Below are 26,882 nucleotides of genomic sequence, written 5' to 3'. Positions count from 1 at the left end.
GGGGTGCGGGGTGTCGGTGGGGTCAGGAGGTTGATGGAGTCAGGTGAAAGGTTTTGTAGGGGGCATAAGGTTCTGAGGATTCCTTGAAGCTCCGCCTGGACATCAGGAATGGGATTACCTTGGCAAACTTTGTATGTGGTGTTGTCTGAAAGCTGACGCAGTCCCTCAGCCACATACTCCCGACGATCAAGTACCACGGTCATGGAACCCTTGTCCGCCGGAAGGATGACGATGGATCGGTCAGCCTTTAGATCACGGATAGCCTGGGCTTAAGCAGTGGTGATGTTGGGAGTAGGATTAAGGTTTTTTAAGAAGGATTGAGAGGCAAGGCTGGAAGTCAGAAATTCCTGGAAGGTTTGGAGAGGGTGATTTTGAGGAAGAGGGGGTGGGTCCCGCTGTGACGGAGGACGGAACTGTTCCAGGCAGGGTTCAATTTGGATAGTGTCTTGAGGAGTTGGATCATTAGGAGTAGGATTACGATCATTTTTCTTCGTGGCAAAGTGATATTTCCAGCAGAGAGTACGAGTGTAGGACAGTAAATCTTTGACGAGGGCTGTTTGGTTGAATCTGGGAGTGGGGCTGAAGGTGAGGCCTTTGGATAGGACAGAGGTTTCGGATTGGGAGAAAGGTTTGGAGGAATGGTTAACTACTGAATTAGGGTGTTGTGGTTCCAGATTGTGTTGATTGGAATTTTGAGGTTTTGGAGGGAGTGGAGCTGGAAGTGGGAGATTGAGTAGATGGGAGAGACTGGGTTTGTGTGCAATGAGAGGTGGTAGAGGTTTGCTGGAAAGGTTGTGAAGGGTGAGTGAGTTGCCTTTCCGGAGGTGGGAAACCAGGAGATTGGATAGTTTTTTGAGGTGAAGGGTGGCATGCTGTTCTAGTTTGCGGTTGGCCTGTAGGCGGATGCTCTGAATAGCCGGTGTGGATGAGGGAGAGGAAAGATTGAGGACTTTTATTAAGGATAGGAGTTGACGGGTGTGTTCATTGGCTGAGTTGATGTGTAGGTGAAGGATTAGGTGGGTGAGGGCAATGGATTGTTCAGTTTGGAACTGGTATAGGGACTGATGGAAAGAAGGGTTGCAGCCAGAGATGGGAACTTTATGTGTGAGGCCTTTGGGGGTAATGCCAAATGTCAGACAAGCCTGAGAAAATAAAATATGTGAGCGTAATCTGGCTAGGGTGAAGGCATGTTTGCGGAGGGAATGTAAATAAAACTTAATGGAGTCGTTGTGGGGGTGTTGTGAGGGTGACATGGTATTAGAAGGGGGAAAGTGTAACATGAGGCTGAAATCTATTTGGACAATGATACATACCTGAAGTCACCGATTGCAATACCGAGATTTGTTTTGTGTGTGTGTGTGTGTGTGTGTGTGTGTGTGTGTGTGTGTGTAAGGGAAGTGAGTGAGAGAGAGAGATTGGTCGAAACTAAAGTATCGGACACAACTGTCAAATGTTTCATGAATAAGCGAGTGCAGCCTCTCAGCTTGCAGAAACTACTAAGGACTCTGATTACTTGAATCATTTCTTTGAGGTCTGCATGATTCTACACATGAGAAGTGAAACAAATCGGTATGCTGGTAACATTAAGACAACAAATGAAATGCAAAGACAACTTAAAAAGAAACTCTGTATGGCATAAGTGGTCTGCAGTAAAACAACACAAAACTTACTAATTTTTCAACATTACTTTGCATATCTGAGCCATCAAATTGTCAAAAGCCAGTGACTACTGGTGAACAACTTCATTATTACAGTTAGCATTTGTGATTAAATTGCCAAGGTGTAACATGTTCAGTACTTTACTGGCCATTGCCCACAGTGCTTCCAGGATTAGCATTCAAAAATTTCTCAGTTACATACCACGATAGAAGGCAATGAAAACTCAACTCCGTCTGTCTGTGAAAACCTCTAATTCCAGCAACCAATAAGTCCATTACCAAAGAGAGATTATAAAGTGCATTGATTTCTCAAACCTGTCCATAACTAGGTTTTTACTATATAGTTACACATGAAGCAACATTATCTCTATCACTTTTTATATATATTTTTCAAGAAACCATTTTTGCTTCTCCTGTAAAATTTAACAAATGGATTTACGCGGTTTTCATTGCCTACCATCGATATCAACTTTTAAATATTCCTGCATTATTTTTGTGGCTGTACGCTACTATATAGAACACATCAAACTCATGTTTTCATAACGTTCATGTTTTTCTTTTTAGAATTATCTTGTCTATTAAAAAGATCGGTGTTTATATAACATACATACTTTGTGCTTTTAAATGGTGCAAGAATTACATTCCTATCACATTTATGTATTTTGCAATGCCATTTAAAAGCAATATAGAATTATGCCAGTTCACAGCCAAGTAGTGTGTGCGCAAAAATTAAAACACACACACACACACACACACACACACACACACACACACACACACACACATACACAAATATATCCACACTTTTTCATACATACTTCTGTCATCTTCCTGACTGGACTTGGAAGCTCGCCAGAAAGGAGTAACATCACTTGAGCGAGAGCTGACTCCAGGAAATGGAGGGGGTTGCGAGGCCACGACCAGCTGTGGCCTGTCCCCCACCTGCTGCTGTTGTTGCTGCTGCTGCTGACGGCAGCGGCGCCGGTTGCGGCCCTTGGACTTGCCACGTGCATCCTCAGAAGCAGCGTCTGCCTCCTCTGCAGCCAGGTCTCGCTTTGGTGGTAAAGCGTGTAGCTCTACTTGAGTCCTGCGCGATTACAAATAAATTGAGGTAGAAAGGAAACGAGATACCAAAGAAGCAGACAACTGGGAATTGAAGAACCACTGTCCAAGAACATCATTAATAAAAGATATAGGCCAGCTGAGTACACAAAGGGTGTTCCAAAACAATCTTTACAACTTTGATAATGTATTCTTGGAGAATGGGGATAGTAGAAAGATGTGGCTCTGAGCATAATGTTCTCATACACCTGAAGTATTAGTAAGCATCTGACAGAGTCCAATTTGTGTGCCACCTATAGCACACAGAATATCCAAGTGATATTCCAGACCCTCCCGTGTGTCCAGCCTAGCACATCCTCATTAATGTGTGCAATTGTCACTCTAATGCGAGCTCGCAGTTCCTGCAGATATTGCACAAGGGTCTGGTAGTCACCATCCTTCAAAAAATTCCAGAGAAAAAAATCTAATGGGGTTGTGTCTGGAGACCTTGGGGCCCAGGAAATGGGTCCACCTCTGCCAGTCAGCAACCTGGAAAGATGTATCCAAAGCCTTCCTAATGAACAAGGTCCAGTAAGGAGGGACACAATCCTGATATCAGGTTGCAGTTTTTTGATCCATGGAAATGCAAACTGTTCCAATATTTATAGGTGAACAGTCAAACACTACACAGTCACAAAGCAGATCACACCAGACATTTATCTTTGGACTGTAACATACAATTTCCAGGTTGAAAAAGGAGGGGGGTGATCAGAAGTGTACAGCCTCACACTGTTGGTTTACCCTTCCACACATATGGAAGAAGCTCCATCTGTGAACACATTTTTCAGATAGTATGGATCGTTGTCAATGCGAATCAATTTAAAGTGCACAGGTTTCGCCCTCCAACCTACTCTCAGGCCGAAACGTATACAGTAGCTGCACCTTATAGGCATGAAGCAGCTCCCTCAGTCTCAAGTGTAGCATCCTGTGAACTGTGGTCGATGGTAGCTCCAATCGTCGGTACACTTGACAGATTGATTTGGTTGGGCTCAGGATAACAGCCGGCTGGCATATGTTTCAGATCTACTCACTCATCCCCGGATGCCCAGAACTTTTCCTCTCAGTGACATTCCCACATTCATTGAACCTCATGAACCACTGTTCGACGGTCAAACGAGGTGGGGTGCTTGAGTAATGTGCCCAGAAGTTCCACAGGATGTCAGTGTTTCTCAGATTTGGCCTCCATCAATATTCTACACACGCTCCATCGGCTGGTGTGGTGGCCATTTTTGTCAACAAAAAATTAAAGCAATAATAATAATTCAAAATTTTAGGTGGTTGTGAACACTATGTTGAAAACTGTACCTTTCTGCCTATCCCCATTTCTGAAATATATGTGATCAAAGCTGTGAACGTCACTGCGGAACACCCTGTATTACGACACGAGTTACTCTTGAAAAGTGCACAAGAAAGGTCGGTGGAAGGAAATATCGCAGGGGCCAGTCTGGATACGAATACACGAAAATGATAAATAATGATGTGGGAAGTAGAACTTACAGCAAAATGAAACACAGAGCTGGCTAGCAAAAGGATGGGAGAACTGCAGCAATCTGACCATAGGATTGATGGATGAAATACTAGATTAGAAATTAGCATTGCATCAATACATCTGTACAGTATCCCATAAAGAAGGCAAGTTTTGAAATGGCCACCATCTGTGCTCTATTCAGTTTGTAGCACTGAACATTGCACTAATTTCATCCATTTTCTTTGCAATTAGTAACAGACTGCTTCACAATGAAACAGCACGTTGTCATAGGGAAAACTTATCACCAATTATGCAAATGCCGTGCAGAATATTCACACATTGTGTGGAATGTTTGGTTGACATAATGCCCAAAATAAGTTGACTGTGATGAAACTGATCACTAAATCTGAGAAAACTGTTTTGGTTATGGACATTAACCATCCCCCCCCTCCCCCTCCCTCAGGCAACCTCATGTTAGTCAATATGTAGAAAACGTAGTCATTATGAGTGACAGAGTGATAATGTAGCTCTAAGTCCACTGAAACCCATTTCCGACATTCACAAAAACTGGGTATTCCCAGAACCAGGAAGCAATGAATTCTGAAAGAATTAACTCACAAAATCCAAATCAGACAAGAACTGAAGCCAAATGAGCACAATAAACATCAAGCATCTGTGCATTGGGTACTTAAGAAACATAGTAGACAACTTTTTCATCAAGAAAATAATGTTAAATGATATCGTGTACTTTTAGTTGAATGGTTTTGTGACAAAGCAAAATTTCAGGATTTGGAAAACAAGTGACTTTGTGGTGTGGTATTTGGGCCGAGGGATAACTGGGGCGCACTTATTCAAATATGGCACCAGAAATACATTAAAACTGGATGGCGAATGGTATAGTAATGTTTTAAGAGAAATTTTGTGGTCTTAAGTGGGTCATACAGATGCTCAAGAGGTTCTGTTTCGATAGAGCATACAAACTGTCAAATCGATTGCAGGAGTGGACTCATTAAGAAAGAGACTCCCAAGCCAGATGAGTTTTCACAATGGGGATGTGAACTGGCCACTCAGATATTGTGATCTGACAACCATGTGATTTCTTTCTGTGGTGTACTCTTAACTCTTGTGTGTATGCCAACCGACCGCAATTACTTCTAGAGCTCAAGACAGAAATTCATGATGTAATTTTGGAACTAGAGAGGCATGTAAACCGAGAAGCTACAGAAAATTTCATCAAAATTATGAATGTGTGTACAGAATCATGGAGGACATTACAGTTATATTTTGTACATAATCAAAGGTAGCACATAACTGCAACAACATGTAATTTACTTAATAACGTCAATAAATTTTGTGCATTATTGTGCACTCAAATGTTGCATTCTTTAAGGGATACTTTTTACAGGGTATATTTGTGGGGATGGAAGCGTGAGGTGAGGAGATGGTTTTTTTATGATCAGAAAGCCCTCCTGAAATTAAGTAAATATCAAATAGTATCACCATCTACAGTTTAATGTGACAATATCAACCTAATAAATCCCAACCATTAACTACATACAAATGTAGTGCTTTATAATTGTAACATTATTGATTAAATTTATGACCAGGAGAAACCTTCAGGAGGCAAAATGTATGTACTGCCGACAGACACACACTAAAATACACAACACTATCCTAAGTTTCTGAACTAATAGTTCCTTTCTTGGCAAGGAGAGAGAGACACAGGTTGTGGAAGGTTAAAAGGGAACCCACACTAAAGTGAAAACAGGCAGGCCTCATATACTGACAGACAGGGACAGTGCATTCCAAAGATTGATTGTAAATATCACATGAAGCCATTGGAAGGAATTACTCATAAATTACTAAGTGCTACCAATAGTCCAGCTTGCGCAATGACCACATAGGGAGTTAAAAAGAGTATGGGCTACAATGCAGCTCCTCATAAGCCAGCTATATCTAGTCAAGGCTCAAAGTGATATTCGACGTAGCATACAGAGTGACGTCACTGGACGGTGGATGGCTGGAATCGAGTGATTTGGAGTGAACAAACATGCTACACCCTGCGGAAATCTGATGGCAGAGTCTAAGAATGGTGAATTCCAGGAGAACATTACCTGCCATCGTCAGCATAATGATAAACCACGTCATAAAGCAGCATCTGTGAGGCGACGGTTTGGCAATGAAAGGACTGGCCTATCTGAATCCCAACCTGCACCCGATGGAACATATTTGAACCGAGTTAAAACATCAACTTCACTCCGGACCCCAATTTCCTGAGTCACTACCTTCAGTGGTTTTGTCTTTTCAGGAAGAATCAGTTGTCATTCCTCTACAGGCATTTAGAAACCTTGTTGAAAGTGCCACCAACAGAGTTCAAGCGATTAGATATTGTACTTTGCTCCAATTGGTTGCTTTAGTGAAAACTAGATGGGGTTATGCTATTGTCAGCACACCAACTCAATTATTTTAGTTTATTAATATTAACTAAATTAATCTTCAAGTACATTCCGAACTACCTCTCCATATTTTACCATGGCACATTTATACTGTCAATTTATAGATAACTTTCTATAAACAGTTCATGGATCTACATCTACATACATACTCCGCAAGCCACCAGACAGTGTGTGGCGGAGGGTACCCTGAGTACCTCTATCGGTTCTCCCTTGTATTCCAGTCTTGTATTGTTCATGGAAAGGATTGTCGGTATGCTTCTGTGTGAGCTCTAATCTCTCTGATTTTATCCTCATGGCCTCTTCGTGAGATATACGTAGGAGGGAGCAATATACCGCTTGACTCTTCGGTGAAGGTATGTTCTCGAAACTTTAACAAAAGCCCGTACCGAGCCACTGAGCGTCTCTCCTGCAGAGTCTTCCCCTGGAGTTTATCTATGCTCTCCGTAACGCTTTTGCGATTACTAAATGATCCTGTAACGAAGCGCGCTGCTCTCCGTTGGACCTTCTCTATCTCTTCTATCAACCCTATCTGGTACAGATCCCACACTGCTGAGCAGTATTCAAGCAGTGGGCGAACAAGCGTACTGTAAACTACTTCCTTTGTTTTCGGATTGCATTTCCTTAGGATTCTTCCAATGAATCTCAGTCTGGCATCTGCTTTACCGACAATCAACTTTATATGATCATTCCATTTTAAATCACTCCTAATGCGTACTCCCAGATACTTTAGGAATTAACTGCTTCCAGTTGCTAACCTGCTATTTTGTAGCTAAGTGATAAGGGATCTATCTTTGTATGTACTCGCAGCACATTACACTTGTCTACATTAAGATTCAATTGCCATTCCCTGCACCATGCGTCAATTCGCTGCAGATCCTCCTGCATTTCAGTACAATTTTCCATTGTTACAACCTCTCGATACACCACAGCAAATCTGCAAAAAGCCTCAGTGAACTTCCGATGTCATCCACAAGGTCATTTATGTATATTACGAATAGCAACGGTCCTATGACACTCCCCTGCAGCACACCTGAAATCACTCTTACTTTGGAAGACTTCTCTCCATTGAGAATGACATGCTGCGTTCTGTTATCTAGGAACTCTTCAATCCAATCACACAATTGGTCCGACAGTCCATATACTCTTGTTTCACACGACCGTCTTTTTCGAAACCCATGCGGACTCCTACAGAGTAGATTTCTAGTCTCCAGAAAGGTCATTATACTCGAACATAATACATGTTCCAAAATTCTACAACTGATCGATGTTAGAGATATAGGTCTATGGTTCTGCACATCTATTCGATGTCCTTTCTTGAAGACGAGAACGACCTGTGCTCTTTTCCAATCTTTTGGAACGCTACGCTCTTCTAGAGACATACGGTACACCGCTGCAAGAAGGGGGGCAAGTTCCTTTGTGTAAAATCGAACTGGTATCCCATCAGGTCCAGCGGCCTTTCCTCTTTTGAGTGATTTTAATTGTTTCTCTATCCCTCTGTCATCTATTTCGATATCTACCATTTTGTCATCTGCGCGACAATCTAGAGAAGGAACTACAGTGCAGTCTTCCTCTGTGAAACAGCTTTGGAAAAAGACATTTAGTATTTCGGCCTTTAGTCTGTCATCCTCTGTTTCAGTACCATTTTGGTCACAGAGTGTCTGGACATTTTGTGTTGATCCACCTACCGCTTTGACGTAAGACCAAAATTTCTTAGGATTTTCTGCCAAGTCAGTACATAGAACTTTACTTTCGAATTCATTGAACGCCTCTCGCATAGCCCTCCTCACACTACATTTTGCTTCGCGTAATTTTTGTTTGTCTGCAAGACTTTGGCTATGTTTATGTTTGCTGTGAAATTCCCTTTGCTTCTGCAGCAGCAGTTTTCTAACTCGGTTGTTGTATCACGGTGGCTCTTTTCCATCTCTTACGATCTTGCTTGGCACATACCCATCTAACGCATATTGTACGATGGTTTTAAACTCAACATTATCTGTACTTGAGACAAAACTTTTGTGTTGAGCCGTCAGGTACTCTGTAATCTGCTTTTTGTCACTTTTGCTAAACAGAAAAATCTTCCTACCTTTTTTAATATTTCTATTTACGGTTGAAATCATCGATGCCGTAACCACTTTATGATCGCTGATTCCCTGTTCTGCGTTAACTGAGGAGAACTGTCAATTAAAGAACATCTGCCCAATGAAGTCGTTCACACCAACCAGACAGTTGTGAGTATGATGAGATGTGGCATTAGAACACAAGTGGTTAAGGTTGGTCATCTGTGAGTAAAGCATAGAAGAGTTCAGAAATGTCTAATTTGTAATGTGACACATTTACTATAGTGTTGTCACCAGACATCACTATGGAAACCAAATAACTGGTGTAACATTACTGTCGACCATTCTGGTGCCACTACCGAATAGGGCACTAGCTATCAGGAATGCTCCGTGATGAAACCACACAAAATCCGATGCATAAGCCAGTCCAAGGCTAGTCTGAGTCAATTGCAATGTCATCAGTGAAGTGCACAGTGATCAATATATTGTTTTGGTTAACAGTGTTGGCTCTGGTTGTTATAGAGAGAGGTCATACTGTGCAAACTGGACTAATTATAATGCTTACTCTAATGAATCAGACTTACTCTCTGTTGGTTTCATCTAAAACATACTTTTACTTACAAAGTGGATTGAATTTTGGCTAATGAAACTGACCAATGGTTTACTGTATGATCCTGACAGGCATATACATGACTATGCTACAATGTAGAAGTCAATTTGCTCTTTTCTCTTACTGAATATGGTTATAATGAAAATAGATGATATCCCTATAAACTATGACCTTCATTATTTAGGTGAGATAAAAGGCTGTCATCAAAAGCTACAAACTCAAGATCTGCGTGCTTACTTCTGTGCTGGGGCCGTTGAATATGTCCTGTTGGTAGAACTATTAGGACTTTAGTATATTGTTCTGGTGGGGCAAGATACTGCTAAGCTGCTTGTATGTTCTCTTTCTCCAAACAAATGGTGTGAAAGTGACATGCTAACTATGATAACGCAAAGAAGGGAATAGCATTCTACTTTTATAGCCAAATGCTATTTCTTACATGCAAATTTAATCTCTACTGGGGAAGAGGTGTGCTGCGATTTCACCACAAGGTATGTACAGCTCAGCAAATCTGTCTCATAATGTTATACTTTTCTCAAGTGAATTTTGCTTTCAAAACAATTACACATATTTTACATTAAATCACTTCGTAACTGGGCATTACAACAAAGGCAGGCTACTGATGTCAATGTGATAAAGCAGAATGCCCAATTCCTCTCAACAGGTATCTCACGAAATGAAGAAATCACTAACCTGACAGTCTCTGTCTTGTTCCGCTGCCACTCCATCCTGCGTAGGCGTTCTAGAGCGTTCTGCCGACTCACTGTTGGATCTGATCCCAGACCCTTCTGCTGGCCTTGTGACTTGGCCTTTTCTCCATCATCCACTTGTGCAGGTTGCGATTCGCTACCACTGTTTGTCTTCCCACCTGCCTCTGTAGGTTTCTCAACCAGTTTAGTATCTAGTGACAACAAATAATAAATGGGGTCTCAAAACAACTGATTTATAATGATCAATAATTCACTGCAGGCAGAAATCTTACAATGGATGATCCAGCACTCTGCTCCTAACTGGAAAAGTTAGTTCCACAAGTCAACAATATTTCTGCCAGCTACTCTCATCTGTCCCTCTGTGCACCTACAGTAAGACAGACTCTTTCATCTATTAATCCTAGAACAAGACTTTACCTGGAAACGTTCTCGCAGCAAGTCAGGCTGCAGGAGTTGCAATGGTGAGTAATGTAAATCATCACAGGAGCCCCAGTAATCACCATCTGTACAGCTCCTGCATGTATTCTGCAACAGTAATGGGAAGTTTAAAGGTCTCATTTCTGCAAAACTTGTTCCTTCCCCACTATACCTGGCCTAACATGCATTCGAATGCAACTTTTCTGTTGATGTTAAGTACTTCCTTTTACCCTAGTGTTCTGCACTAGTCATGCAAATAGCCCTTTGTCCTTACTTTCTAACTTGCTTAGCCAACCAATTGTTTTTCAACCCTTTTTATTATACGAATTTACTTTTTTATTACAAGCCCACAATCATCTGCACTAAATTTCCATGTTTATTACGAGAATAGCAAAAAATTTACAATGCCATCATTTCTCAGCATAGCCACCCTAGTTTTTCAATGCACATGGTCCACAGTTGCACAAGTTTACCGATATACAGAAAAGAATGTCTCTATTGTGTAGAAACCTATATAAACACTGCTTCCTTCACCTCCCAATCATATGTGAATCGACAGCCGTCTATGGGCAGAATAAACAAATGCTAATCCGATGGAGTGAGATGGGGACTTGCTCCGTCTTCTCTAAATGAAGATTATGTAGTTATAGACAGTGTGGGCAGCAGTAAGTTGCCACGCAAAAGGAAGAAGATACTTTGACAATCAAAATTTTGACCTGTGTTTGGTTTGTATTTGTATGTCCGAATTTCTTGCAAAGGCATATAACTTATGTATATCACTTCTTGCTGACCCTTTTTCTCTAGCAATGTTTCAGAGTTGGTCCTTGTAAAAAGGAGGGTGACTACCCTGAGAGCACCATTTTTGCTCCAGAATGTTGAAACTTTAATTTCCTCTTGGACAGAAACTTCGGGTAATTTCAGGCCTTACTCTAGCATTTACACTCCGATTTGAAATTTCGTCTTCAGTGGTGACTCATTTCCAAAATGTTTCACCTTTGTTAACATGGCAGTTCAGCAGATGCTGACAATTTCTTAATTCCTCTTGTGCTCTTCACGGACACATTTTGGGATCCATCACACACACACTCTATGGTAGTTCCACCTGCTATGCACTACTACCTTTGTGGTTCTTATGACTAACGTGTATATTGTTTGTTGCTTCACCAATAGTCACTAATCAATCATTCAGGATCAGCACAATGCTTTACAAAATGTAAAAAACTTCTTGGTTTACTTACACTGTGTAAAGCATGTAGAACATGTTACGTGTGGCTAAGTGTGTGATGTGCAGTAAATTTAACTTCACTGGAAAACATTTATTATGTTTTCCAGAATACTGTGGGCACCAATAACAACCCAATGGTTACTAGTAGCTCTACACAACTCCCACATTGCTGTGAACAATCAATAATATGTACCATCTGATGATGAATTGATAGGCAGTTTGAAACTGGTTAATGAAATAATAAAAACTGAAGAACAAAACAAGAGGACTTTTTGCAGTAATTTTAAGAAACATTTAATCTATATAATGTTGGCATAAATATTGGATGTGGACGCATATCCTATTCTTTGGAAGCCCAGCTCATTTGCCTACAAATGGATTTTTGCTGCTAATACACCTGCAATACAGTGGAGGGTGTTAAGGTTTGTGTGTGTGTGTGTGTGTGTGTGTGTGTGTGTGTGTGTGTGTGTGTGTGTGTGTGTGTGTGTGGAGGGGTGGAGTGGGGGGGGGGGGGGGGGGGACGATGTCTTTTGGTGCAAAAGAAACAGTAGGGCAGTCATGTATATTTTGCAACACAAAACTAATTACTCTCATACTGCTTAAAATTACCATAGACAAAGAAAATGGTACCATTTCAAGGTTAGCAAGAGCATGGTGCCAAACCCAAGATACAGACGAATTGCAGACGACGATTCCTGAGATACTTTCCAGTTTATCCTTAATAAGACACTGGTGACGTCTTAATATGATAGTTACATGAAGTGGCTGCCATTTCAGGTCTCAACAATGTAATATACTTATATTTCCTATCCAGTTTTATCTCCAATGGTGGAAAATTTATCTTAGATAATGTTCGACTCCCTGTATTCCTACCACCTTCACAATGTTGATGAGTGCATTCCTGTCAACATTGTAAAAAGCTTTCACTGAATCTACAAATGCATAAATGTAGGTTTGTCTTTCTTTAATTTTTCTTCTAAGTCAGTATTGCCTCACATATAGTAACATTTCTTCAGACTCAAACTGATCTTCCTTGATGTCATCTCCTACCAGTCTTTTCATTCTTCTATAAATAATGTGTATTATTGGAATGAGATTTTCATTCTGCAGCGAAGATTACACCGATATGAAACTTCCTGGCAGATTAAAACTGTGTGCCAGACCGAGACTCGAAGTCGGGGCCTTTGACTTTTGCGGGTAACTGCTCTACCATCTGAGCTACCCACGCACGACTCACGACCCGTCTTCACAGCCTCAGTTCTGCCAGTATCTCGTCCCCTACCTTCCAGACTTCACAGAAGCTCTTCTGTGAACCTTGCAGAACTAGCACTCCTGGAAGAAAGGGTACTGCGGACACATGGCTTAGCCGCAGCCTGGGGGGACATTTCCAGAATGAGATTTTCACTCTGCAGTGGCGTGTACGCTGATATGAAACTTCCTGGCAGGTTCAAACTGTATGCTAGTTCTGCAAGGTTTGCAGAAGAGCTTCTGTGAAGTCTGTAAGGCAGGAGACGAGGTACCGGCAGAACTGAGGCTATAAGGATGGGTCGTGTGTCATGCTTGGGTAGCTCAGATGGTAGAGCACTTGCCCGCAAAAGGCAAAGGTCCCGAGTTCGAGTCTCGGTCTGGCACACAGTTTTAATCTGCCAGGAAGTTTCAATCTGTATTATTATTTTGCAACACTCAATACTAAACTGATGCTTCTGCAATATTCACACCTGCTTATTTGCAATGCTAATTATTTCATTCTTCTTTAAGTCCGAGGGTTTGTTGGCTGTGCTATATACACTGTATACCAGCTGGAATAGCTTTGTCTCCCATTTCAATCATTTTGATGACTGTCTTCTGCTCTAGAGGCCTCATTTTGATTTAGGTCTTTCAGTTTTCTGTTGAATTTTTCTCTCTCCTCATCTTCGTCTTCACATATTTCCTCTTTCTTTTTCGTAGAACTGTTTCAAGTTCTTTCCTTTCATATTGCCCACTCAGATTTCTACTTTTCTTAGTACTGGCTTACCAAGTGAGATATTTATATTCAAATGACTACTTCCCTTTTCTCCGAAGACCACTTTTTTCCTGATCCCCTATAGCAATATTTATATTTCACAAACTTAAAAATACTTTCTCACATAGGTGACAAAACTATGTGATTCCTTTTAAAATCATGTTGGAACTCCTTTTGCCTGATGTAGTGCAGCAACTCGACATGGCATGGACTCAACAAGTCACTGAAGTTCCCTGCAGAAATACTGAGCCATGGTGCCTGTATAGCTGTCCACAATTACAAAAGTGTTCCCGGTGCAAGACGATGTACATGAACTGACCTCTCGAATATGTCCCCCTTAAATGTTCAATGGGATTTACGTTGGGGGATCTGGATGGCCAAATCATTTGCTGAATTGAGCAGAAAGTTCTTCAAACCAGTCACGAGTAATTGTGCCCCGGTGACATGGCATTATTGTTTGGCAAAATGAAATCCATGAATGGCTGCAAATGGTCTGGGCAAGTAGAACATCATTTCCAGTCAATGATTGGTTCAGCTGCACCAGATGACTCAGTCCATTCCATTTAAAAACAGCTCACACAATTATGGAGCTACCACTAGTTTGGACACTGCCTTGCTGACAACTTGGGTCCATGACTTAGTGGGGTCTGCGTCACAATCTAACATTACCATCAGCCCTTAAGGGGACTGGTCTGTGAATACCAGGGGAAACCTTGAAAAAATTGTCAGTTTTCTGAATAGTGTATCTCAAAGAATAAGATTGGTAAGCCCATATAATAATTACCATTTTTAAGACATCTTTTGAGAACATTTTTATGTATGAACTACAGCTTTAACTATCACACTTCTTTTAACTGTATTTTTTGTTGCAAGTGAAATAAAGCATGCTAATTATTCATGTACATCATAGGTACACAATACTAAAAATACAAACAAAATAGACAGTTTTTTCATGTAAGTTCTTTACTCTATTATCTTTAAAGCAGACTATTGAAAAGATGGTGCTGTCATAATTTGTGGCACAAAAAACAGTATAAAAAATTTCAGCACTCTATTTTTAAGAGTTTTTAGACAAAGTGTGCCAGAACACGAAACAATTTAACTTTTGGAAAATTCAAGTTAAAGTTAATACTTGCTTTTTCTATTAAGCCTGCATGGCACTAATTCCATATTCATCTTGTTTTCTGTGTTGTTCTTCCTCCCTTCTCTTTTTCACATTTCTTCTTCTTTTTCATGCTTCTTTGGTGGCTTCCAATACTGATTTTTCTGCTTCGAAGAGTCTCCTTAGGTCAATGGCTATTAGAGTTCTGTGCATATTTAGTCCAACAGGCACTCCCATCAGCTCCATAACATTAGTAAGTCTTGACACTTCACTGTCATTGAAACATAGCACAGCATCTAGCACACCTATTTTCAAAGTATTTAGTCTTACTAAAATAGTTTTTGGTATCCGTCGCCATATACAATTGTTGATACTTTCATTTTGATTTTAGGTCCTACCATGTGAGCATTTCTCTGATAATCATGTGTCACTAAGATCCCTATACATATAGGTTTTATAGCTTCCATTATAGCAAATGGCAAAGACTGCTTACAGTTTTAAGTCTTACCTTGAATAACAGCTTTCTGGTAGCCACACCACAAAACACTGCCAGGTGGGCAGCGTACATGAAATGGTTTGTCATCTGTGGAGGATTTATGAAAGAAGGTAGCCCATACTGCCTTTTTCATTCTCTCAAGGTCATTTTTATTTTGTCTTATGGCTTGTCCATAATAATACTGCAACATGTCTATTTCTTCACCTATAAGCCACCACATCCACTAATGCTCTTACCATCAGCTAATTTCTTTCCCTTCAAATTCCTCAATCTTCTACCTAACATTTTCTGGAGATATCCAACACATTCCATTTTTTTCAATTTTTGTGTCACCATAAGGTTTGGAGTCACAAACTTCTTGGTACCCTCTTGAGTCTCCATGTCCTAGGTAAAGTATATACATCCAACCACATTTCTCCAGTGACCTGTGAAATACCTTCACAACACTTTCAGATTCCATCCCTCCATAACAACCACTAAAATTAATCAAAAATTCATGATTTTCAGTTCCACTACTGCAGCCATGACCAATGACTCTTCGTTGTCAGGATTCATTCAGGGCTGCAGACATACATGTATCACTGTCATTCATGCCTATACTTTCCTGAACAATATTTTTCATACTATCATTTGCTACTTCTTCTAAAGTCTGTAGAATAATTTTATTTATTGTACCTGTCAAACATTGTAGGGGGAGGTGAGTCCATAAGATCACAGAAAATTTGTGCGATTCTGTACCCTTTGCATATACACCTCACCTCATAGCATAAGCAAGTTTAATATATCTGTTATACACTATGTTTAGTTACGCCACAAGTGTAACCACACTCGCTTGAATCACAAAATTACAAACAATTCTTAATTTAGATGTACAAGCTCTTATAGCATGTATCTCCTCAGCTACCTTCACACCACACTACTGCCACACTCCTTACACTGTGAAGCTTGCTTTATTAGCTCACAGAGCAGAGAGTTCCACAATAACACAAACTGAATCAACACTTGGTGTGTGTATTTTATCAGCGTTAATACTGTCAAGCCCATTGTCCAAATATTTCAGTTTTAGCTTCAAAGCACTTGGAATAGTTGAAGCTGATTCAAGTGTTGTATCATGTTGTATTTCAGTATTAGCAGAGTTAATCCGTTTGGTGAACTGATTCCCATAAAATTCATGTTGTTTAGCATGTTGTTTCCCATTGCTTTGAAGTAGAATAAGACACCCGCGCACGCGTTAAGACACCCGCGCACACTATTACGTCGCTGTAAACAAAATATTTGTGCCAAAACAACAGCAAACATTAACTAAACTCCCTGTATAAACTAAAGATAAGCAACTGTAAAGCCAACTAATGAGACTAAAAAGTCATAAAAACTAAACAAAGGAGAGCAAAACTTTATTTTTAACAGAGCTGACTGTGTGCCATGGGAATGTCACGGCGCGTGCAGCCATTTCTAATCTCCTCTAATTTTGGTAATTTCTGTGGTCCATTTCCCTAGAAGTAAATTTTTCTCGTTCAGAAAACTACGGAGAATGTTTTAAGACAAAAATCAAAAAACTGATTTTTTGAGTGTTATTCACATACAAGTTCCCTTAAAAACTTAAATCAGGACAAATTTAACCAGACCACAGTTTTCTAGTCATCTAGGGTTCAAACAATATGTCACAAGCCGAGGAGAGGAGCTGCACGCAGCGTCGCGCTACTAGCAAAGACACTCGCATTGGTTGTCAGCTGCCATAACCCATTAATACCAAATTTCACTGCACTGTCCAAATGGATACATTCGTTGTATGTCCACATTGAATTCTGTAGTTATTTCATGCAGTGCCGCTTGTCTGTTAGCACCGACAACTCTACACGAACACTGCTGCTCTCTGTCATTAAGTGAAGGTTGTTGGCCACTGCGTTGCCCAAGGTGAGAGATAATGCTGGAATTTGGTACTCTAGGCACTGTGGGTTTTGGAATACGGAACTCCCTAACAATTTCTGAAATGGAGTGTCCCATGCGTCTATCTCCAACTACCATTCCAAGTTCGAAGTATGTTAATTCCCACGTGCAGCCACAATCACATCAGAAACCTTTTCACATGGATCACCTGCCTTCAAAGACAGCCCTGCCAATCCACTGCCCTTTTATACCTTGTGTACGTAATACTGCTTCCATTGGTATATGGGTGCATCACTATCCATGACTTTTGTCATCACAGTGTACAGTTTTGCATTGTTTTTAGCTAATCCTGTACTGCCAATATGCACTTTCAATCAACCTCATTTTTGCCTGTTTCATTTTTATATTTTCACGGTTCTTCAATTAAATTCAATGCCTCATGTCTTACTCAACAATTTCTACTAGGCCTTTTATTTTTGTCTATTTGCTTAACTATGTCCTCTCTCAAAGCTACCAATTTCTATTCTGTTGTGTCCCTTTGCCTCAATTTTGGTCAATTGTTGTCCAATGCTTCCCCAACAGCCTCCGTTTCTTTCAACGTATCCCTATCCAGACCCCTCAATATCTACCCATTCTTCAGTTTCAATTTCTGCAGCTCATAGTCAATCAACTGTGGCCAGATTTCGCACCTGCCCCTGGAAATATTTTGAAATTTAAAACTGGTTTTGAAAACTCTGTCCTACCATTACATAATCTACCTGAAACTTTTCGATGTCTGTTCCACGCACAGAACTTTCCTTCATAAATGCTGAATCAAGTGTTAACTTGTACTCTAGGCAAAATTCTATCAAACAGCTTCCCCTTTCATTCGTTATCCTCAGTACACATTCTGATACTACTTTCTTTATTCTTTCTTTGTATCCTATCAAATTCCAGTACCTAACCAGAATTACATTTTCATCTCCCCTAATGATTTAACTAATTTCTTTTATCTAATATTCTTGGATTACAAAACAAGATTTCCTTTCTGGCATTGTATACTGGCTTAGAATTCTCTGGTGTCCAAGTACACGTGAATGAGCTAAGTTTCCAAGTCACCCAATGAACTACTACCTTCAGTTGATAAATGAAAAACGAGCAACAGAAATGAAACGAAACATAAGATAACAAATGTCAATAAACTGCACATCAACATAAAAAATAAACCTACATTTATTACAAACAAATAAATAAATAAATATATGGTTAGTGGAACATCAAGAATATGGGTGTTTGGTGATATGAGTAGAAGTCACAGGTGCAGATTATCACTAAAATGCGGTGGTTACAAAAACAGCCCTTGTCAAAAATTTATAATTTTCAGTAACGACAAAACATTGTACATATATGCATATTGTCTTGTTCTCAATTATATCTTTTACTCTGCTTCCTAAACATACTTAAAACAATCATTTTAAATTGTATTATGTCTACAACTTTGCTTCTGCCATTTCTCAATAGATGGCAGTAGAGTTAAGTGGTGGTGCTGAATATGGTTGTATGTATCATACAATAAGCTTCAGAATTTGTAAACTTAACACAATCTGTGATTGTGTCATTAAGTTATTCTCGATTGAATATATTACCTTACAAGTCCAATTCTAGTCATTTGCAGGAAGTCTTAATTTTCTGCTTTAAAATGTAGAAATTCGCAATTGAAACTGAAAGTGAAGGAGCATGCAGAGAATGGTTTCAATACTTCAAGAATGGTAATTTTGATGTGGAACACCAGCATGACAGGGGAAGAGTGAGAGTTTTCAAAGACGTGGAACTATTGACGTTACCTGAACACAACACATGCCAAACACAACAGGAATTAGCACAATTGTTGGGGGTAGTTAACAAGCCATTTCCCTCAAACACTTTAAACCCATAGGAATGATACACGTGCAAGGACATTGGGTGCCATGCGAGTTGAAGCTGAGAAATAATGAGTAGTGTCTGCTCATTAACAACTGCTTGCCTGGCAAAAGTGGAAGGGATTTCTGCATCATATTGTACGCAGGGACAAAAAATAGGTTTCTTACAATAATCCTATGAGCAAGAAATCAAAGGAACATCCTAGCCGTGCTTCTACATTGACAGCCAAACTGAATATTTATGGCTCGAAGGTCATGTTCTGTATTTAGTGAGACCAGTTCAGCATCATTTATTATGAGCTTCTGAAACAGACTGAAAAAAACCACAAGAGATCGTTATCAAACGCAACAGACGCATTTGAAGCAAGCAATGAAAGACAAATGGACACAATACAGTAATAGACATGAGAAGGTGATTTTGCTGTATGATATTGCTCAACCTCTAGTTCCAAAACCTGTCAAATCATATTTGGGAATGTCGACGAGGGAAGTAACATCTCACCTGCCATACATCTACATCTACATCTACATACATACTCAGCAATCCACCATACGGTGCGTGGCGGAGGGTACCTCGTACCAGAACTAGCATCTTCTCTCCCTGTTCCACTCCCAAACAGAACGAGGGAAAAATGACTGCCTATATGCCTCTGCACGAGCCCTAATCTCTCTTCTCTTATCTTTGTGGTCTTTCCGCGAAATGTAAGTTGGTGGCAGTAAAATTGTACTGCAATCAGCCTCAAATACTGGTTATCTAAATTTCCTTAGTAGTGATTTATGAAAATAAAGCCTCCTTTCCTCCAGAGACTCCCACCAGAGTTCCTGAAGCATTTCTGTAACACCCGCGTCTGAATTGCTTCTATGTCCTCCTTCAAACCGACCTGATAGGGATCCCAAACGTTCAAGCAGTACTCAAGAATAGTGTTTTATAAGCGATCTCCTTTACAGATGAACCACATCTTCCCAAAATTCTACCAATGAATCGAAGACGACTATCCGCCTTCCCCACAACTGCCATTACACGCTTGTCCCACTTCATATCGCTCTGCAATGTTACGCCCAAATATTTAATCGATGTGACTGTTGCAAGTGCTACACTACTAACGGAGTATTCAAACATTACGGGATTCTTTTTCCTATTCACCTGCATTAATTTACATTTATCTATATTTAGAGTTAGCTGCCATTCTTTAGACCAATTACAAATCCTGTCCAAGTCATCTTGTATCCTCCTACAGTCACTCAACGACAACACCTTCCCGTACACCACAGCATCATTAGCAAACAGCCGCACATTGCTATCCACCCTATCCAAAAGACCATTTATGTAGATAGAAAACAACAGCGGATTTACTACATTTCCCTGGGGCACTCCAGATGATACCCTCACCTTCAATGAACACTCACCATCGAAAACAACGTACTGGGTTCTATTACTTAAGAAGTCTTCAAGCCACTCACATATTTGGGAACCAATCCCATATGCTCGTAACTTAGTTAGGAGTCTGCAGTGGGGCACCGAATCAAATGCTTTCCGGAAGTAAAGGAATGTGACATCCGTCTGATACCCTTCATCCATGGTTCGCAAGATATCATGTGAAAAAAGAGCGAGTTGCGTTTCGCAGGAGCCATGCTTTCTAAAGCCGTGCTGATGCATGGACAGCAACTTCCCTGTCTCAAGGAAATTCATTATATTCGAACTGAGAACTTGTTCGAGAATCCTGCAACAAACCGATATTAAGCATATTGGTCTGTAATTTTGAGGATGTGTCCTTCTACCCTTCTTGTATACAGGCATCACCTGCACTTTTTTTCAGTCGCTCAGGACTTTAGGTTGGGCAAAAGATAAATGCAAGCTAAGTAAGGAGCCAATGCAGTAGAGCACACTCTGTAAAACCGGATTGGAATCCCATCAGGACCTGGCGATTTATTTATTTATTTTCAACCCATTCAGCTGCTTCACAACCCCAGGGATGTCTATCACTATGTCCTCCATATGGGAATCTGTACGAGACTCAAACGGCGATATGTTTGTACAATCCTCCTGCGTGAAAGATTTCTCAAAAACTAAATTTAAAATTTCAGCTTTCGTTTTGTTGTCTTCCGTTGCCAGGCCAGACTGATCAGTGAGTGACTGGATGGAAGCCATATTCTCCAGACATTGCTCTCTCTGACTACCACCTTTTTTGATCAATTACATGCAGCCTGGCTGCCACCACTTCTGGCTATACAGGGTGAGGCAACTAAAAAGTTGTCCAGACACGCCGATACAACTGGACGAGAATGTATGCATATAACCACAGCCCGTGTACATCAGCCACATAAGTTCAAAGCATAGTGCGAGCAGTGGGTGTTTGTTGTGGAAAGTTACATGAAAAAGTTGTGGAAATGTTGTGGTCAGTTGTTTGCTGAGAAGTTTAATGGTGTGAAAGTGCGAGCAAAGAGCACCAAGTTCGAAAATGGCATCAGGCAGTATGTGTTTTGAACAAGTCAAAAAATATTCCGAAACATGCCTGCACACCAGAAAAAGTAGCTGCAGTCCAGAGTCCCGCCAAATCAACCTGACGCCTGTCACAAGAGACTGACATATCACATCGACCATGTGGGCAAATACTCCACCTGGATCTGCATAGTCATGGCCCTATTTGGCCATCCAGGTCACCTGATCTATCAGTGTGCGATTACTTGGTGCGGGACCCCTCAAGTCTAAACTGTCGTAACAACCCTCATAGTCTTCAAGAACTGCAGCAGAAAACATTTCGGATGAGACTGCAGCAATTCCAGCAGGCCAGCTTCAATCCGCCTTCAGCAACTTGCTGACCAGGGACCAGAAGTGCCAGGAGATGAATGGTGGTCACTTTCAACATCTTCTATAGTCATGTTAGTACTGTATTTCCTTTCCTCTGACATGTTTCTTTGTCTGCAATTCTCTTCTCCAGGCCACTTTTATTTGCCCCATCCTGTACTAACAAGTGTAAAACTGGACTGATTCACGAATCTCATCAAAATATACACATTTGCCCACCGTAGGATTTGTATGCTGCTCGAAAGATGGGAAAAGTAGTGGCCAGTGATGGCCAATACTTTCCATCACAAATTGTTCATAAGTTTTTCACAATAAAGCCGTGAACTTCAAGAAAGAATGGTGGAAACAAAGTTGTAGGCCTAATACTAAGTTACCTTCCTGTCCAAATACAATGAATGTTTTTTAAGTACAGTTCTCACTGACATTGGCTGAGAAAATTTAGCTGGTGGTAAAATTCCATGCAAAAGGGCCCAGGTTAGCTTCACAGCTGGGTCAGATTTTCTCTGCTCAGGGACTGGGTGTTGTGTTGTCTTCTTCATCATATCATCCTCATCGACATGCAAGTCGCTGAAGAAGCATCAACACAAGAGACTTGCACCAGGCATTTGGTCTACCCAATGGGAGGCCCCAGCCACATGGCATTTCATTTTCACTTACATCACGGTATGCTAATGCAATAACGGAGACAAATTTAAGTTATATTAAAAAATGAACAGAACTGAACAAATCTAACTTTCACTTGTCTTCTCTAGGGATGGTGTCAGATTGAATCATAACCAAGTATGGTCCAGCTTCTTCCACTCCACAGGCTGTTAGTATATTGAAAAAGTTCTCTCTCTCACTCATCAAGAAAACAGAAAGAGCCTTGAGGTCTTCAGCTTCTGACTACTTAATCTTGATTACATTGTATAGCTGACAATGTCAACTCATGTGCAATTTCTACTTTGTTCAGAAATGCAGTCATATGCCAAGGTCTTGTCTAATTGTTCCACACAGAAATTAGCTCTTGAATGTCTTGTTTAAATACACTTAGTCCATTCAGTATATTTTCTTTCCATGTAGTTTGAAGTGGTGGTCAATAACTTTCTTGATGTTGGATATTAATGAAAGAGTCTACCTTTCATATGCTGAAAGCTACAGCTTGTTGCAAAGAAGATAAGTACTGTGTGCCAGTCATCTGGAACTTCAATGTTGTGTTTTTGTTTCATAAGTAAAATAGGTAAGAAATCCTAATCATTTTTCAAAAAAAGAATAATCTCTAATGGGAAAGTGATAGGGTGGCCTTTCAAACATTTTCAAACTATGCACTAACTTATATAAAAAAGAAAACCATGACAAAATGTTTACCCAGATCAGCACTTCCTTTTAAATCTAAATCTCTGTGAAAATGTTGCATATTTTTCAAGTTTTGAAAGAGATCACTTTGTTCTGTCCCTCTTGGCAACTCCTTCATGATAATAATAAATGAAAAGCACCAGTTTGCTTTTGTTCTACAATATTATTTTTATTGCTAACCGGTTTTCAGCTTACAAGGCCATCTTCAGGTATTCATTGAGTATTATCACCAAAGAAGTTAAATGTTAGCAGACAACATTGGAAGAGATGTAACACATCTAGAGTGAAGTAGAAACATACATTGAGTAACATCTTTGCAATGAAATAGTAAAAACTGAACAGTACATAAATAACAATGGAGTTGACAGGAAAACCTTTAGCACAAAATAGCATATATCCTTCATGATAATTTAACATTATGGGTTCCTCACTGGAAAGACAGAACACCAAACACATAATGTCATATATGTGGTGCATAAAATATCCCATTAGTTGTTAGCTAAAGTGCATGAAGGTTTTGCATTTAATTGAAAAGTAAAACAATTCTGCATTCTACTTGAAAAGTCTGTTTAGCTCATGAAGGACTTACAATTTTTTCAGGTGAACTACTGCTTGCACAATCTATCTGGCTTCTTCACTACAAACAACAGCTATATGCTTCTGTAGTATGATAGATGTTGAACAAGGGCCAGGTGGAAGATATCCCAATAATACATTTAAAGTACTGAACACTTCAGTTGACTTTTTAGGGCAAATCAATTTGCTATTTGTCCAGAAATACTTTTTGCATTTTCTTCACAGTCTGAGTTTCAGGCAGATACATTTAAGACAGATTTTTATGGAATGACTTAATGAGAAACCAGTAGTATAAATAAGAATATGAGATGTTCAGTATGGTCTGAATGACCAAGAAACAGCATAAGGCTCGTTTCCACTCACATCCTTCGACAACTGCTGTTCCGAGATCAAACACTGATACACAGTGCATACTTGATGTCACAAAGTGCATAAAAATGACGAATGCCCTCCTACAGGAAGGTAACAGAAACAGACAATGTGTGCCCATGGGGCCCTAGACAATGAACCTGCACTATCACCACGACTTGCTCACTCTCTGCGAAATATTTAGCGCTGTTTTATCAATAGTGATAAGAATAGCCAAATATCAGCCATTTAACATTTTTCGCTCTTTTGTGTAACTATGGAAATTTATTCCCTTCGTTCAAATGTAGTCAACTGAAAGTGTCACAATATTTTGTATCATCACCCAATGAGTATAGGCACAGTTCATGTACAAACATTGTTGTCAACAAGACAAGATTGAAAAAAGTACTAGGACAGAAAAGAAAGGAGACAGTGCTTACATGCAGTCTCCACCAACATGTTTTTCTTGACATCTTTCTTTATGTCACTGGACACACTTTTCAGAACACAGGCAAGCACCAGGCAAAGACCCCAACAATTGCAAGGAAGGTGATAAATATTCAGGTTACAATTAATCAGCCTTCATACTAAATATGCTCCGCCAAATGACAAAGCTTGTATCTGTCAGCTATATATTTGACAAGGGTTATTTTTGTAATACCACCCTATCTTTGAGCTGCAATAGCTCAGCGCAAGAGCTGTTACTGCCTGATTTGATTAATGGAAATGGTGTCTTAGGCATGGCTACCAGAATGTGCTGAAACTGTTAAAACAAAAAGAGATAGGGATTGTTTTTGTGATTAAATCTTCAACCGTTAATGGATGTACAGCTAGTGAACACAAAATACACAAGAAAAACTAATCAAATTAACTTTACAATGCATAACCATAAGCTTCTGGCAAACTGAAGCAGGCAGTTAGAGTGGGCAATGGTGCCTAGAAGTTAGTAACTAACTTGCTCTTTCACTTTCAACTTCACACAACAATACTATATTTTCAGCGAGTTCTTGACTATATTTGCTTACATACTTTCTGTAACTGCACTGCTACTCATAAGCAGTGCCATTACGAATGAATTTAGTGTATGGAAAAACAGGTCAGTTATTTTGAAATAAAACAAATTTGAGAATTAAGATAAACTTTAAGATATATAATAACTTGTGAGCCCCAGTTCCAAGGTCTGGAGCTACTTTTTCTTATTTTTGTATAAAGCTGCATGCTAGAGATTCAAATAAGAGTAAGGAGTTGTAATAATAATAATAATAATAATAATAATAATAAGGAAAGTAGTAGTAGTTTGAGTTCACAAACACACAGTTACAAGTGTTAGTGCTGATCTAAATTATTAAGTAAACTATAATTCTCCCCAAGCAGGAAATGTTGGTTGTGTTGAATCAGCTTGATGACCATGTTATGGTCACTTCAACACTTTTCATAAAAGCCACCACGCTAATGCAGCTCTTATTTCTTTGTTTTATCATTAATTTTTCTATCAGTGCTGTTTTTATCATTATCTTTCTTTGTTAATGCTATTATCACGCTTATTCCAGGAGCCCTTGTCATCAAACAGAGAACACAGTCGTTAACACATCTGATGAAGACAACAAAATTTCAAGTCTCTCCATCCTGCATTTGAGTCAAGACTGCAGAGGACCAAATCATGAAAAAAATTCGATCAAAGACCTGGATAACCAACATGAGGCAAAGGGACTGGGACAATGACACTGACTGTTGTGTGTACAAATTGTTCTGTACAATGTATTTCATAATGGAGTGCGGACTGTATCATCTCCATTTGCACAAAACAACAAAAGACAATCAAGACAGATGTGAATGTGGAGAGCTTGGTAAAACACACGATGTTTGTTACAGTATCTTCCAAACCACGATATTCAAGCCAACAGACTGCAAACGTGGCCCTTCGCTTTATGTTAAAGAACCACTAGTCATGGGCTACTATAAATTAACACTGCCAAAAATACAACATACAGGTAGCTGTTAACATTCAGGGTAGGAAAAAGAACAAATAGCTGAAGCAAAAACATTTCTTAAGTAACAATAACAGGGAGGGAACGAGGCACAGAGAGATGGGGTAGTGGGGGTGGAGATGGGGGAATGGTCTATTCAGGTGAGCTGAGGATATAGAGAGCACATGTGGGGCCAGATTGGGAGCAGGGAAGGGCCCAGAGGCAGCTGGAGGATGGGGGACTACAGTCCCTTGAAAATTACCTGGTAGTTGACGTCTGTCACTTACCATTACAGTGTCGGCCACCGTCTACCACTCGATTATTAGCAACACACAAACACAGCAAATCACTTCACAAATCCTGTTGTTGTGTAACACGATGCTTTGTCAGAAGTGGATGCCAAGAAATATGTCGGAAATGTGAGATGCTCTATTGACAGGTGTTTCCAAGTGACCAATGACTGAAGTGCAACAGGAGATGCATTTTGTAGCCCTGAATTTAAACTTGAACCTTAAGCTAACCAGAACCCTATGATGAGTGATGTTACGAGAAAGCAGTGGTGGCCAATCTGCACCAGAACTAAAATTGTGATCATTTTGTTCATGGCGATCAAAGCTAATCTGCAAGATCTTACTCAAGACAGAAAAAGTTCAGTTTCAGCGCTAAAAGCAAACTGTAACTTCTTGCTATCACTGGTTACCTGAAACTATCCTCTCACTGGCTAAACGAGCTTCCTGGCGTTCCCTAAGGAAGTGCTATAAGTCCTGTA

General features: G+C 40.0%; 1 protein-coding gene across 4 annotated transcripts in view; it reads right to left on the bottom strand.

The window, feature by feature from the left end:
* The window catches only part of LOC126106504 (uncharacterized), a 148,636-nt gene that overhangs the window by 45,117 nt on the left and 76,637 nt on the right, over positions 1–26,882 (bottom strand). For all 4 annotated transcript variants that reach the window (XM_049912823.1, XM_049912824.1, XM_049912822.1 and 1 more), the window contains 2 exons: positions 10,038–10,245; positions 2,477–2,745 (listed from right to left, as the gene is read on the bottom strand). In XM_049912823.1, the coding sequence (XP_049768780.1) occupies positions 2,477–2,745; positions 10,038–10,245 (477 nt within the window). The remainder of the gene's footprint in view (positions 1–2,476; positions 2,746–10,037; positions 10,246–26,882) is intronic.

The sequence above is a fragment of the Schistocerca cancellata genome, chromosome 10, assembly GCF_023864275.1.
Source record: "Schistocerca cancellata isolate TAMUIC-IGC-003103 chromosome 10, iqSchCanc2.1, whole genome shotgun sequence".
NCBI classification, from domain to species: Eukaryota; Metazoa; Arthropoda; class Insecta; order Orthoptera; family Acrididae; genus Schistocerca; species Schistocerca cancellata.
The sequence above is the reverse complement of the archived record's forward strand: the minus strand, read 5'-3'. Positions and strand labels throughout refer to the sequence as shown.